Source organism: Oncorhynchus gorbuscha, linkage group LG24 (genome assembly GCF_021184085.1).
Source record: "Oncorhynchus gorbuscha isolate QuinsamMale2020 ecotype Even-year linkage group LG24, OgorEven_v1.0, whole genome shotgun sequence".
Classification (NCBI taxonomy): Eukaryota; Metazoa; Chordata; class Actinopteri; order Salmoniformes; family Salmonidae; genus Oncorhynchus; species Oncorhynchus gorbuscha.
Genome location: NC_060196.1, coordinates 18,447,461 through 18,462,177, shown reverse-complemented (window position 1 = coordinate 18,462,177; position 14,717 = coordinate 18,447,461). Strand labels below are relative to the sequence as shown.

At 40.2% G+C, this 14,717-nt stretch overlaps 1 protein-coding gene across 6 annotated transcripts in view; it reads left to right on the top strand.

Annotated features, from left to right (window-relative positions):
* The first annotated feature begins 1,903 nt into the window (after positions 1–1,903).
* The window catches only part of tmem131l (transmembrane 131 like), a 90,411-nt gene continuing 77,597 nt past the window's right edge, over positions 1,904–14,717 (top strand). For 2 of the 6 annotated variants that reach the window (XM_046325277.1, XM_046325276.1), the window contains exons 1-2: positions 1,907–2,385; positions 3,298–3,368. In XM_046325277.1, the coding sequence (XP_046181233.1) occupies positions 2,262–2,385; positions 3,298–3,368 (195 nt within the window). In that variant the 5' untranslated portion in view covers positions 1,907–2,261. Of the gene's footprint in view, positions 2,386–3,297; positions 3,369–14,717 lie in introns of all 6 variants that reach the window. The other 4 variants (XM_046325282.1, XM_046325281.1, XM_046325280.1 and 1 more) reach the window with 3 other exon arrangements.

Genomic DNA, 14,717 nt, shown 5'->3' with positions numbered 1-14,717 from the left:
TGACAGATTTTTTTCAAACTGCACAAACAATGGTTATAATTTATGTGCTCATGGAGTTGACTCTCCAGATGCCGTTATACTACTAGAGGTCAAATGTCAACCCATTCGTTCAAAATGAAAAGTATCCACACAGATCCTACCCATTTCTTCACTTTGCAGTGACAATACATCTACAGTTTGAATGATCATTTACTGCTTTATCCTTTCTTATGCATGTTTTTCATGTATTTCAAAATGTTCAATGTATTCCTAATTCCATTTTCTCATTACAGCAGATTCAGCATTATTATATATTTTGGGAAAGGGGGATGTCTAGTCAGTTGTAAAACTGAATGCATTCTTCTGAAAACTGTCTTCCGCATTTAACCAAACCCCTCTGAATCAGAGTTGTGTAGGGGGCGAACTATTCGAAGTCCATGTGCCTGGGGAGCAGTTGTTGGGCGTTAACTGCCTTGCTCAGGGGCAGAACGATAGATATTTACCTTGGCGGTTCTGAGATTTGATCCAGCAACCTTTTGGTTACTGGCCCAACACTTCTACCAGTCAGGCTACTGCCGCCCAGTAGGACGTGCTGCTACTACTATACTGTGCAAAAATATAATATATAAACGCAAAAGTGTTACTTTCTTGAACTGAAATAAAAAGATCCCAGACATGTTCCATATGTACAGCAAGCTTATTTCTCTCAAATTTTGTGCATAAATTTGTTTACATCCCTATATGTGAGCAATTCTTATTTGCCAAGATAAACCATCCACCTGACAGGTGTGGCATATCAAGAAGCTGATTAAACAGCATGATCCTTACACAGGTGCACCTTGTGCTGGGAACAATAAAAGGCCACTCTTAAAATGTGCAGTTTTGTCACACAACTCAATTCTACAGATGTCTCATGTTTTGAGGGAGTGCGCAATTGGCATGTACGTCCTACTGGCCTCAACCTCAGACCATGTGTACCCACGCCAGTTTAGGACCTCTACCTGCGAGATTGTCTGAGACCAGCCACCCGGACAACTGATGAAACAAGAGCATTTCTGTCTGTAATAAAGCCCTTTTGTGGGGAAAAACAAATTCTGATTGGGTGGGCCTATGCCCTCCCAGGCCCACACATCGCTGCACCCCTACCCAGTCATGTGAAATCCATAGATTAGGGCCTAATGAATTTATATCAGTTCCTTAAATGAACTGTAACTCAGAATTATTGCCTGTTGCATTTATTTTTGTTCAGTATATTTGACCTGAACCCTCTACCGTGTGCAGATATTATTTCAAGCATAACATACCTTGTCTAAACATGTTTGGCCTAAACGTTTGAACAATGACACACCCACCATGGAAGAGTATGTGTGATATTTGTGTGTGAACCTGCTTAGCCTGTCCATTCTGATTCATTAAGGTTGACCTGAAGTCTGCACCCCAAAAAATGTACTTCACCCTTGAGCAGTAGTGTCCAAAATGTACTTAAATAAAATATAGGCTTGTGACTTTTATGTATTCCACTAATTGTCTACCAGTTATTGTTGCTAACCTAACACTGGCCTACAGCATATGGCCTGTTTCAATGTTGAACTTGAATACCAATGTCCTTTATAACTCTTCAGTTATAAAACGAGTATTAGAGGAAGTGCAAGAAATGTGCTTTATGTGACAGGGTTCTCATGGCATAATTTGAGTTTGCAGGACTTCATTGGTGTTGATGTTGGAGGGACTTCTAGTACTATGAATATTGCAGTTTGATTATTCCAAATGGGAACCACATGATGGAATCTCTCAACCTTTGGAGTGATCTATTGATTGGCACAACGTTTTTCAACCTCAGTAGAACGGGGTATGGGGGATTTTAAAACAATGGGTCCACAAGCGCATCATCATAACCTAGATTTGCTTTGGTTGACCGCATGACAGTTGTTTGCCCGCGCGGGAAGAAAAAAAACGAAATAGAATGTTTCGTATAAACTTTGTTTTCTGCACGATTTACCTGCGTATTGGACTGGCCACGCGATATTCCCATGAGTTGGATCATTTGGTGCGTTTAGTTCGTCACGTTCAAGTCCACCTCATTGTGCCAAAATCAGCCAACGCAGGCAGGCCGATGAATGCAACGCCTTGGCTGTGGTCGGCGCATACTCTCCACACACACAACGAGAAAGAGGGCGAGGAACAGAACAGGGTGGGAGGGTTTGCTATAGACGGGGAGCGAAAGCAAGAGAAAGAGAAAGCCAAGCGTAGCACAAGGCAGGCTGCTAGCTGAACAGGGCAGCATGGCGGTGGTACGGGAGTTCCAACAAGGCAGCCGCTGTCACAGAAAAACGTGGATTAATATTATACTCGGAATTCTACCGCTACTTTTGCCCTGCATACAGCATGGAGGGGCTCAATTGCAAGGTCTGGTGAAGTCCATTTTTCTTTAATAATTAACGTTAACCACCCATTGCGAAAATGTCGGCGAGAACTGCCAGTAACGTTAGAGCGAACGTTACCGAGTTGACAGTGAGGACAAGTCGCTATGCGAAAACGGGAGGGCTACTGCAACCATCGTATTGTGGATTCCAATTCGGCATAATTTGCGTGATAATTTTGAATGTGTTAATGTCTGCAGAAATGTTGCGAACGTCGTACACTTATAAGTGCTAAGACTATTTTATTAAGTATTTTTATATTTGTTTTTAATCAGTGGACAGTTTCCTGTGTTGGTTCATGCAAGCCATAACGTTATTTCAGTCAAGTGTCGCGTTACAGTAGCTAGCGAATTTAGCTACAAGGGAACTTCGTTTAATGATAGTTAGCTTGCCAGATGCCATTGTTATCACTTTGGTTGTGTGTTTTTAAATGTTTCAGTGTATTTATTGGTTGTGTTATAAATGTATAGCTCGGCTTTTATAAATGTTAAAGCTATGTGTTTACACGCTAGCAAAGCCAAAGCTAGCTAACCTAAAAGCAACGTTGATGATGATGATTTCGTGGGTGCTTACTGGCCTATTTAACACATGTACAAGTGTGTATTAATACTTCATGTGTGAATTGGGATATCACATTTTTCAACTCTCCCCGAGCCACCCTCGGAGAGTGGGATCATGGGCAGTTGAATACACGCCTTTGTCAGTCAAGCATTTGCACAAGTTTATGCTAAACGTTGACAAACAGCCGTTTCGCTGTCCCCTGTTATATTTTTTGGGGGGTAAAGCATTTTATCTAGACATTATTTCTTTCTTTTTTTATCTGATGTGCTTGACAGCGAGTGTTTTCTGCTCAAGTTTTCACATTTACACCTCGTCCCCCTCTCTTCCTCCCACGAAGCCCTGAGTCAAATGTCCAGCGTGGTCGAGGTCTGGCAAGCTGAGGATGCTGACCCAGTAGTCCCAACTCAGGTAAATGCAATACACAATTTATTGAGATGGTATAAACCTTGATTGCAGATGACATAAAGATAGGCAGGCATTTATATTTCTTTAACAAAGCATACCACCTCCCACGTGCATGGGTATATCACCCCATTGTTTATGTTTGCACGTGTCTTGGAGCGCAGTGACATTAAGGAGGTTAGTTAGGTACTGCTACATTCTATCACTTCTGTGTGTTCTCTAATTTTGTCGAACTGTTAATTATGGTTCTATTTTGCCAAGTCAGCTAAACGTGTTCCTGTTCTAAACGTGAGCATTTATGTTTGAAGCGAGGAGTCCAAATGGAGGCGGGGAATAATTTGCCAAGGCCACCACCTGCTAGAGGAATAGAGGATGCCATGTGGCCTGCCCTGTTACTTGTCGGAAGTGTGCAATAATAGTGTGTCCATGAACAGCATAGCAAAGCCCTGTCTTAATTATCTCCATCTCATACATATCTTACACATTTTATTTGTCACATGTGCAGAATACAAGAGGTAGACCTGTGAACATTTCACAGTAATAACCTGTTGTAGTCCGCGCATGTCTAACATTAATTACTATGCTACAGAGAAAATAGCCTAGCTAGTCAAATCAATGAAGTTGGCTAAATAGATGTAAATATGATTTAATTCATCTGTGTTACTGGCACTATGATGCAAAAGCTTTTTTTCACGATGACACCTCACAAACTTCCCGAATTTCAAGTAATGCGTTGTCAGTGCTGCAGTGTTTTGCATTTTGGCCCTGTCTGCATTTTATGCTGTAGCTGATTATGTTTGACTTTTTCTGTAATCCAGGAACACCCTACATATTTTGTTTTACTGATTGTCAGTGAAGCTATGACGGACTGTCATGTTACCTGCAGATAAGACACTTATTTTAATTGAACCTAGGATAAAAACAGTATTGGAATGTTTTCAAATACCTGGTCATTTAGGTTGTGTACACCTTTTGACAGTCGACGCAGAACAAAAACATTATGCTTTCAATTGTCTATTTGATGGGAAGTAGAATTTGCCTAGTTCCATTTTCACATAGAAATGGTGTACCGGTACATTTCAGAAGCTTACCCTGACATACAATGTCACCTAAGTTAGACCAGTTGTTTTGGTTCGTATTCCCACCAAAAAAGGGTGTGTACTGTGCATCGCAACTTAGTTAGGCGTACATTTGCTCAGTGCAATGGGGAACCAAGGTAATCCTGTCAGGGTTGCAAATTATTTGGACCTGTTGATAGCAATTTAAAGTTAATGACATTTCAGAAGCTTACCCTGACATACAATGTCACCTAAGTTAGACCAGTTGTTTTGGTTTGTATTCCCACCGAAAAAGGGTGTGTACTGTGCATCGCAATTTAGTTAGGCGTACATCTGCTCAGTCCAATGGGGAACCAAGGTAATCCTGTCAGGGTTGCAAATTATTTGGACCTGTTGATAGCAATTTAAAGTTAATGACATAATGCTGCAATTGTTTACATTCCTCAGTATTTGTCAGGCTCAGGTAGGCAGGGCTGTGCTGTGAATGGAGTAGCTGTGTCTCAGCACTATGATTTGTGAAATGTAGTAATTACATAATCTGTTTGCACTTGGCTGTGTTTAGTAGGTTCACAGTTTAGCTAAATGTTTCTTATTGGACAAGTCCAGGTTGTCCTTCCCTGTTTCATTGTTTTCTTCCGTTTGGTGCCTAATGAATATAGTCCTTGTTTAAGATTGTTGTTGTTGGGTGGAAGATGTTAGCAGCTCACTGAGGTGATTCGGTGCAAAGATATCACAGTTTGTTTTAACCGTGCCACAACAAACCACTCCCTCTGTAAACCATAACTGGTTGATCTTGGTTGCGACAATTTACAATGGAAGAGTAAAACAAATATTTAAACTTTAAAGAAATATATTTTTAAAAATATATAAAGATCAGTCATTCCACCTTTTTGAGTGTAACTTAGTCCATAAAAAACAGATTTCACATAATTTTTTTACATTCTGTCATAAAGAGCACATGTTCAACTTCATTTTACACATTTTTCCATCTCGAGGTTAAATAAATTACTATAGTAAGTGCCTATTATGTGCCAAATAAAGTAACATGGTTGATGATTTCATCTTAAATCAACCATAAAGTTAATTAGTCATAGCAACAAAATAACTAGGGCTTTACAATGATAGTAAAAACTTGTCAAAATGTTGTGGGTTAAAATCTTCTTAAAAGTCACAGAGGGTTATTAAGGATCCTCATTTACTTATTTGATTTACTTCTGCCAAGGAAGTCCAGCAACATTAATTGTATATAACTGCCTTAAGTGATAATCCCTGATAAGCCGGTGTTTGAAGGGTAAATTGACACGGGTGTTAGGCCCGAGACGAGTTTGAGTGCAAGCAAACCGTGCCAATACAGTGCATTCGGGAAGTATTCAGACTCCTTTTTCCACATTTTGTTATGTTACAGCCTTATTCTCAAATGGATTAAATAAAACATTTTCCCCATCAATCTACACACAATAACCCATAATGACAAAGTAAAAAGAGGTTTTTAGCAATGCACATTTGCACATTTATTAAGAATTAAAAAATGATTTACACATTTACTTACGTATTCAGTCCTATTACTCAGTACTTTGTTGAAGTACCTTTGACAGCGATTACAGCCTCAAGTCTTGTGAAGTATGATGTTACAAGCTTGACACACCTGTATTTGGGGAGTTTCTCCCATTCTTCACTGCAGATCCTCTCAAGCTCTTTCAGGTTGAATGGGGAGCGTCGCTGCACAGCTATTTTCAGGTCTCCAGAGATGTGTGATCAGGTTCAAGTCCGGGCTCTGGCTGGGCCACCCAAGGACATTCAGAGACTTGACCCGAAGCCACTCCTGCATTGTCTTGGTTGTGTGCTTAGGGTCGTTGTCCTGAGCACTCTGGAGCAGGTTTTCATCAAGGATCTCACTGTACTTTGCTCCGTTCGTCTTTCCCTCAATCCTGACTAGTCCCTGCCACTGAAAAACATCCCCACAGCATGATGCTGCCACTGCCATGCTTCACAATGGGGATGGTTTCAGGTTTCCTCCAGACGTGACGATTGAACTATTTGGCCTGAATGCCAATCTTTGTTTCATCAGACCAGAGAATCTTGTTTCTCATGGTCTGAGTCCTGGGGCGGCAGGGTAGCCTAGTGGTTAGAGCATTGGACTAGTAACTGGAAGGTTTCAAGTTCAAACCCCCAAGCTGACAAGGTACAAAATCTGTTGTTCTGCCCCTGAACAGGCAGTTAGCCCACTGTTCCTAGGCCGTCATTGAAAATAAGAATTTGTTCTTAACTGACTTGCCTAGTTAAATAAAGGTAAAATAAAAAATAAAAGGTGCCTTTTGGCAAACTCCAAGCGGGCTGTCATGTGCTTTTTACTGAGGAGTGGCTTCCGTGTGGCCACTCTACAATAAAGGCCTGATTGGTGGAGTGCTGCAGAGATGGGAGAATCTTCCAGAAGGACAACCATCTCTACATAGGATCTCCGTCAGTTACCATCAGGTTCTTGGTCACCTCCCTGGCCAAGGCCCTTCTCCGGTGATTGCTCAGTTTGGCTGGGCAGCCAGCTCTATGGAGAGTCTTGGTGGTTCTAAATTTCTTCCATTTTAAGAATAATGTAGGCCACTGTAGGGTTGGGCGGTATACCATATTTTATGATATACTGGTATTGATGCAGGGACCGGTTTTGGTTTACCGTCAATACTGGTATTTGAATATTTGGTTTGTTAAATGCGATAAGCCATGTGTAATGTCAATTTTTATGGTTTACTTCGCTACTTGAATCATCTCTTGCGGCTCTTTCTCTCTATGCCACTTTCAACACAGACCTAGCCATGCCCCCTGTCACTCGAGTGCATTTGATGTTCCTCAACCACGAGACACTTGCGTTCAGTCTGCATGGTCAATGCTGCACATGCAACAATGTTGATGACAACAATGCTGTTTTCACTTTGCTTCTTAATATAAATCCACTAGCATTCTAAACTCAATAAAAAAATAACCACAATCTAAACAACTTCACAGATCTTCATTGTAAAGGGTTTAAACACTGTTCCCCATGCTTGTTCAATGAACCATAAACAATTAATGAACATGCACCTATCACATCGGCTGATACCGATGTTGGCATTTTTTAGCTAGTATCGGCTGATTCTGATATTTTCACCGATATATCGTGCATCCCTACTCCCCGGCATTTTATATCGTGCATCCCTACACCCTGGCATTTTAATTTGTGGTCATCTCAAACGCTGTATTCAAAGTGCCCACTATTATATTCTTATAGATTTAGAATAGTCATTCGATGTCCATGATTCCAAACGTTTTGCTCTAATTCGGAAGTCAAATCGCATTTGCAACATTTGGTTAAAAAATAGGTCCTATATTATTTGCCCATATCGTAAAGCCCTACGTGGCAGTGTGGAAATTGTCAACTGAGCAGTGGTTTAAAAAGACTTAAGTACCACGTAAGTTTTTATTTTGGGGGGGATTCTGTACTTTACTGTTTTTTTTTTTGACAACTTCACTACATTTCTAAACGAAAATACTGTACTTTTTACTCCATTTTTCCCTGACACCTAAAAGTACTCGTGACATTTTGAGTGCTTAGCAGGACAGGAAAAGGGTCCAATTCACGCATTTGTTAAGAGAACATCCCAGGTCATCTACTGCCTCTGATCTGGAGGACTCCCTAAACACAAATGCTTTGTAAATTATGTCTGAGTGTTGGAAGTGTGCCCCTGGCTATCTGTAAATAAAATAACCAAATGGCACCATCTTTTTCTTTTCTTAATATAAGGAATTTCAAATTATTTATACTTTTACTTTTGATACTTGAGTAAAAGTATTTTGTTTTAAATATACATATGTAGTATTTTACTGGGTGACTCCCTTTTATCGGAGTAATTTTCTATTATCTTTTACTCAAGTATGACAATTGGGTACTTTTTCCAACACTGCAATTGAGTGCAGGAAATGCAGAAATTATAAAAAAGTGCTGACATTTATTTTGGTTGAAGTTTTATACTGTTCAATCAGAATGGAGAGACTTATTGCAATCACTTAATCTATGTGTTGCACCCTAGGATCACTCACTACTCATAAAGCAAATGTGTAACTTTTATTATAAAAAAAAAAAATACTGCCATACCGTCCAATTTTAAAATACTGTGATATATTTCGGCCATATCGCCCAGCACCAAGCCACTGTGTTCTTGGGCACCTTCAATGCTGCAGACATATTTTGGTACTTTTCCCCAGATCTGTGCCTCGACACAATCCTGTCTCGGCGCTCTACAGACATTTCCTTCTACTTCATTGATTGGTTTTTGCTTTGACATGCACGGTCAACTTTGGGACCTTTTTATATAGATGTGTGTGCCTTTCCAGATCATGTCTAATCAATTGAATTTACCACAGGTGGACTCTAATCAAGTTGTAGAAATATCTCAAGGATGATAAATGGAAACAGGAAGCATCTGAGCTACAATTTCGAGTCTCATAGCAAAGGGTCTGAATACTTATTTAAATAGGATATTTCTGTTTTATCTGTAATACATTTCTAAAAACCTGTTTTCACTTTGTCATTATATAATTGGTATTGTGTAGATTGAGGGGTGAAAAAATATATTTAATCCATTTTAGAATAAGTCTAACGTAACTGTAGAAAAAGTCAAGGGGTCTGAATACTTTCTGAATGCGCCGTATATCCTCAACACCGACTTCTCGGGTATTTATCACTTTTATACAACGGGTTACCACATTCAAATCAACATTTTATTTTGATGTATTTATTAATACTATTTCGACAAAATATAGTCCCGACACACATCTAAGGACGCTACACAAGCAGGCTAGTCGTTGGTTCGTTTTGCAGAGACGCGAACCAGTCATTCCGTCTTTTGTTCTCTATGGACTCAACCCAGTCGTTCGTTCTAAATGTTTCATTGCCATACTGGCTGGCAACGTTGTTATCCCTTGCTTGCTAGGTAGCCAACTGTGGCTAACTTAGTCACGTCAAACAGTGCAACCAGAATAACAGTAGCTGGATTTGCATTTGTTTAACCTCTTAAATGTGGAGTCCCCATATTTGCGGAGACTATTTTTCAATTCAGTCTGTGTGAACGGTAGCCCCTATCTGCAGGGTTTCTGCGGAATGCCGAGTATCTTGGCTATTGATCGGTGTGACTTACTACCATATATGGGCATGCGAATATATAAGGTGGCAGGTAGCTTAGTGGTTAGTGTTGGGCCAGTAACTGAAAGGTTACTGGATCGAATCTCTGAGCTGACAAGGTAAAAATCTGTCGTTTTGCCCCTGAACATGGCAGTTAAACCATTGTTTCCTGGTAGGCCGTCATTGTAAGTAAGAATTTGTTCTTAACTTCTTGACGCTACCCATCCCGGTAGCGGGGTAATTGTCATCAGCAACTGCTGAATAAGCATAGCGCAACAGTCAAATAATATTACAAAAAAATATTCATATTCATGAAATCACAAGTGCAACATAGGAAAACACAGCTTAACCTTTTGTTAATCGACCTGTCGTCTCAGATTTTGAAATTATGCTTTACAGCGAAAGCAATCCAAGCGTTTAAGTTTCTTGATAGCATAACATTATGTACACTAAGCATTAAGTAGCTAGGTCACAAATCAGAAAAGCAATCAAAAAAATAGTTTACCTTTTGATCTTCGGATGTTTTCACTCACGAGACTTCCCAGTTTCACAACAAATGTTCCTTTTGTTCCATAAAGATCATTTTTATACCCAAAATACTGACGTTTGTCACGTTATGTTCAGAAATGCACAGGAAAGAGCGGTCACGACAACGCAGACGTATATTCCAAATATCCATAATGTCCACAAACATGTCAAACGTTTTTTCATAATCAATCTTCAGGTTGTTTTTTAAATATGTCAACAGTGTGTAGGTTTTTCAATGACAGCGGGAGGAACAATGGCGGCTTTACTCAATTGCGCAAAACTCACTCGGAGCCCTCACCTATCTACTTACGCAATGTGATCCTTCACGCTCATTTTTCAAAATAAAAGCCTGAAACTATGATTAAAGACTGTTGACACCTTAGGGAAGCCATATAAAAAGGAATCTGGTTGATATCCCTTTAAATGGAGGATAGGCGTGCATAGGAACGGAGAGGTTTCAAAATAAGAGGCACTTCCTGATTGGATTTCTCAGGCTTTCGCCAGTTTAGTTATACTCACAGACAATATTTTTACAGTTTTGGAAACTTTAGTTGTTTTCTATCCTAATCTGACAATTATATTTATTATTCTATTTTCTGGGGCTGAGAAATAGGCAGTTTAAAATGGGTATGTTTTTAAGCCAAAAGCACAAATACTGCCCCCTACACGCAAAAGGTTAATTGACTTGACTAGTTAAATAAAGGTTCAATTTAAAAAGGCCAGGCTGAGCTCATGACCTCGCTTCAAGATGGCTGCTACCTACATACTGGTTAGCGTTGTGAAGCATAATCAAAATAAACAAGGAATACGTTGATAAACACCGAATGCCGGGCATCCACAGATCATGAGGATATATTATTTGTCTGCTTGTGACCTACTGTTATTGAGAACGTTTTTACCAACAAGGTAAGCTTCGATTTGGTCTGTGTTTGAGCTATAGCTACATGGGGGTATCAAATTAATTCTTAGGTTGTTTAGGAACAAAACATTGGCAATGGGCTACATATCTGATGTATAACTTAATGGTAACGTCTAATGTCCACGAGTGATCATATTTTTGATGCGCAAAGATATAATTTTGCCTGCTTAGGCACAGTGTACATCCATTACTATGTCACCTTGACAGTCTTGTAGACAATTAGAGGCTTTCCAGGAATATGCAGTTAACCTGGGTGGGACAAAGGAAGCCGTAGAACTTTTTTTTCATGCGTTATATGAAATATTGCTACCTGGCTCAGACGAGACGCACCAAACACGCTACATTTACATTGTAAACTGATTTAATTTAATTTAATTGCTTTTGCATACAATTTAGCTTCTCGTGGAGGGGGGGGGTGTAATTCAGCATATCGAACAGGAACCTTAAAAGACAGTATAACGACCATAAAAGCTTAGAATAAAATACTGGAGTCGGACAAAGAGGATTCCCGTCTGGATTACTGCAACTCGCTGTTGGCTGGGCTCCCTGCCTGTGCCATTAAACCCCTACAACTCATCCAGAACGCCGCAGCCCGTCTAGTGTTCAACCTTCCCAAGTTCTCTCACGTCACCCCGCTCCTCCGCTCTCTCCACTGGCTTCCAGTTGAAGCTCGCATCCGCTACAAGACCATGGTGATTGCCTACGGAGCTGTGAGGGGAACGGCACCTCAGTACCTCCAGGCTCTGATCAGGCCCTACACCCAAATAAGGGCACTGCGTTCATCCACCTCTGGCCTGCTCGCCTCCCTACCACTGAGGAAGTACAGTTCCCGCTCAGCTCAGTCAAAACTGTTCGCTGCTCTGGCTCCCCAATGGTGGAACAAACTCCCTCACGACGCCAGGACAGCGGAGTCAATCACCACCTTCCGGAGACACCTGAAACCCCACCTCTTTAAGGAATACCTAGGATAGGATAAAGTAATCCTTCTCACCCCCCCCCCCCCTTAAAATATTTAGATGCACTATTGTAAAGTGGTTGTTCCACTGGATGTCATAAGGTGAATGCACCAATTTGTAAGTCGCTCTGGATAAGAGCGTCTGCTAAATGACTTAAATGTAAATGTAATGTAAATGATTCCGACTCGGGCTGACGAAGTTTGCTTTCCAGAGGGATTGGACCCATTTTAAGATCTGTAAGTCAATTATTTTCTTGACTTTATATCTAATTTACTATATTGTTTTTTGTAAGCTTTTTGTGATTTGGATGTAGTTTACATAGGCCTATGTAACAAGTAATTTCAATGTTATGTAATTCCAAAGTAGTTATTGTCTAAGTTTCATCCTTGTAACTTTGGAGAGGCCACTAAACTCTCATGGCCATTGTTTATTTGTGGTTCTCACCTTTCCCTCTGTCTCCAAGGTGTTACTGTTTGCATTGTGTGTGTGCTTCACACCTAATGTGAGTCACTGTCCAGGTAAAGTTTAGGCTTGGTGTTTTTACTTTATAGTAATGTCATTTTGTAAATTTAGTCAACTGTAATTCTGTCTCACAACAATATCTCTTTATTGGATGCAAATAGTTTGGATGATGTTTGGGAGCCATCCCTTCCCCCAGCGAGCTTCCCCCGCTGCTATGTCAATCACCCCATCTGATGGTTCTATATCCACTTTTCATAGACCTCTTGATAAAGAAAAGATGGGATTCTGGCACCATTCGCCCTATCAGAATAGTTTTCCCCAAGACCAAGGTAAACGACATGACAAATACAGTGGAGAGGGGGACATTACGTTGGATCAGGACTAACAAGCAGCTTTTTTTTAAAATGGAAGGACACTAGGAAAGTAACCATGCTCACCACACAGCGTAAGGCCATAACGACCATGTCTCAATGAGGGTGAAAAATGCCAATGGGGCATTGGTGAGGAAAAAAGTCCAGGTTTCTCTGAAGGACTACAATTCCAATATGGGAGTACTGACCTATCTGATGCTCTGATGGGCTACTACCAGGTCCTCCACAAGACCAGGAAGTGGTATAAGACTCTTTTTTTAAAATCTTTTTTTTACCACTTTGTGGAGATTGATACAGTAAATGCCAAAGCAAAAGGTCAAACCCCTCACCCAGTTGGCCTTCCGAGAGCAGCTGTGTTGGAAATGACAGAATTGGGGACCCAAAGCCACCTCACAACTGTTAGCACTTGTTACTTTTCATTAACACAGACTCTAAAGCAAATCAGGTGGAGGTAAATGTGTTTATTCTTATTCAAAAAGGACAAATCATGTGGGGAGGTAGATGTTCATGCTCCCCTGTCCTCAGTGATTCTCTCCTGGGTGATTATCTTCTGTGATTCTCCAGTGAACAAAGGGACAGGGTGTAGTTTATAACCTTGACTGGTTGACCAGTTAGAATTCCTTGCAATAAAACTGGGCCAATGGCCAAATAACAAGTATGCTGTTTCAGGCTCACTTTATAGACTCATTCCTCCTATGTCTCTAACGTTGCTCATTAATCCCCTATTACAGAAAAAGCAGTATTTCCACTCATCAATAGTACTCTATTGAACTCTTGTACTCGGCGTTGTGTATTTATCTTCGAAATATTCTTACTCTCCCCTAGACCATTTTGAAAAGAAATATACTTAAAGGGTATTTTTAGAACATGAAAAAATAGACAGTATAAATAACATTAGCAGTAAGCATAAAATCATTCACATTAAACACCTTGCATTTCTATAAAACACAAAGGGCATGTTGTACTTGCTGTTACAATAAGAAATAGATTTCAAGCAAAGTTATTAGTATTAACAGGTGTAATGATGAGGAAACTCACCCAAATTTTTTTTTTCCAATTGTCCTATTGGAAATTCACCAAGTCCTTTTAAAGGGACCAGCTCTTCCACACTGGTATCAGTCCCACATAGATAACTATTAGAAATTATGTTCTGACAGTCTGCCAGGAGTGAGGAATTATTCTTCCGTTCCACTGGTTGATAAGGACTTTTCTAATGAACACTTCACCGGTGATCTTGTATCCTTTCAAATACAGTCCTTGGATCAAGGGATATTGCTTCAGACTGTAGATTCTCATAACCTGTAACGACGGAAACCGTAACGAAGGAAAAAAAAAGGTGAAAGTAACTTGTCCTGGTTTCAAGAGTGATATTTGACATAGATTTCTGTAAGTAAGCATGTCCCGATTTTCAGGAAACCGTTGGACATTTCACTTAGATATCCCTAATATGATGATTGCGGTGTACAACATAGAAGCTTATCAGGTTCTGAGCATCTTACATGGATCCCAAACCGGCTGCACACGTGCGCCATCGTGCATAAATGTATTTTGTCCCCCTACACCAAACGCGATCACAACATGCAGGTTAAAATATCAAAACAAACTCTGAACCAATGACATTAATTTGGGGACAGGTCGAAAAGCATTAAACACGTATGGCAATTTAGCTAGTTAGCTTGCACTTGCTAGCTAATTTGTCCTGGGATATAAACATTGAGTTGTTATTTTACCTGAAATGCACAAGGTCCTCCACTCCGACAATTCATCCAAACTCAAAACGGCCAACCGAATCGTTTCTAGTCATCTCTCCTCCTTTTGTCTTTTTCATCTTTGAACTTATATGATAATCGGAATCTAAACTTTCATAGTACTACCACGACGACCTGCAAAATAGTTTGAAAGACAATCACCC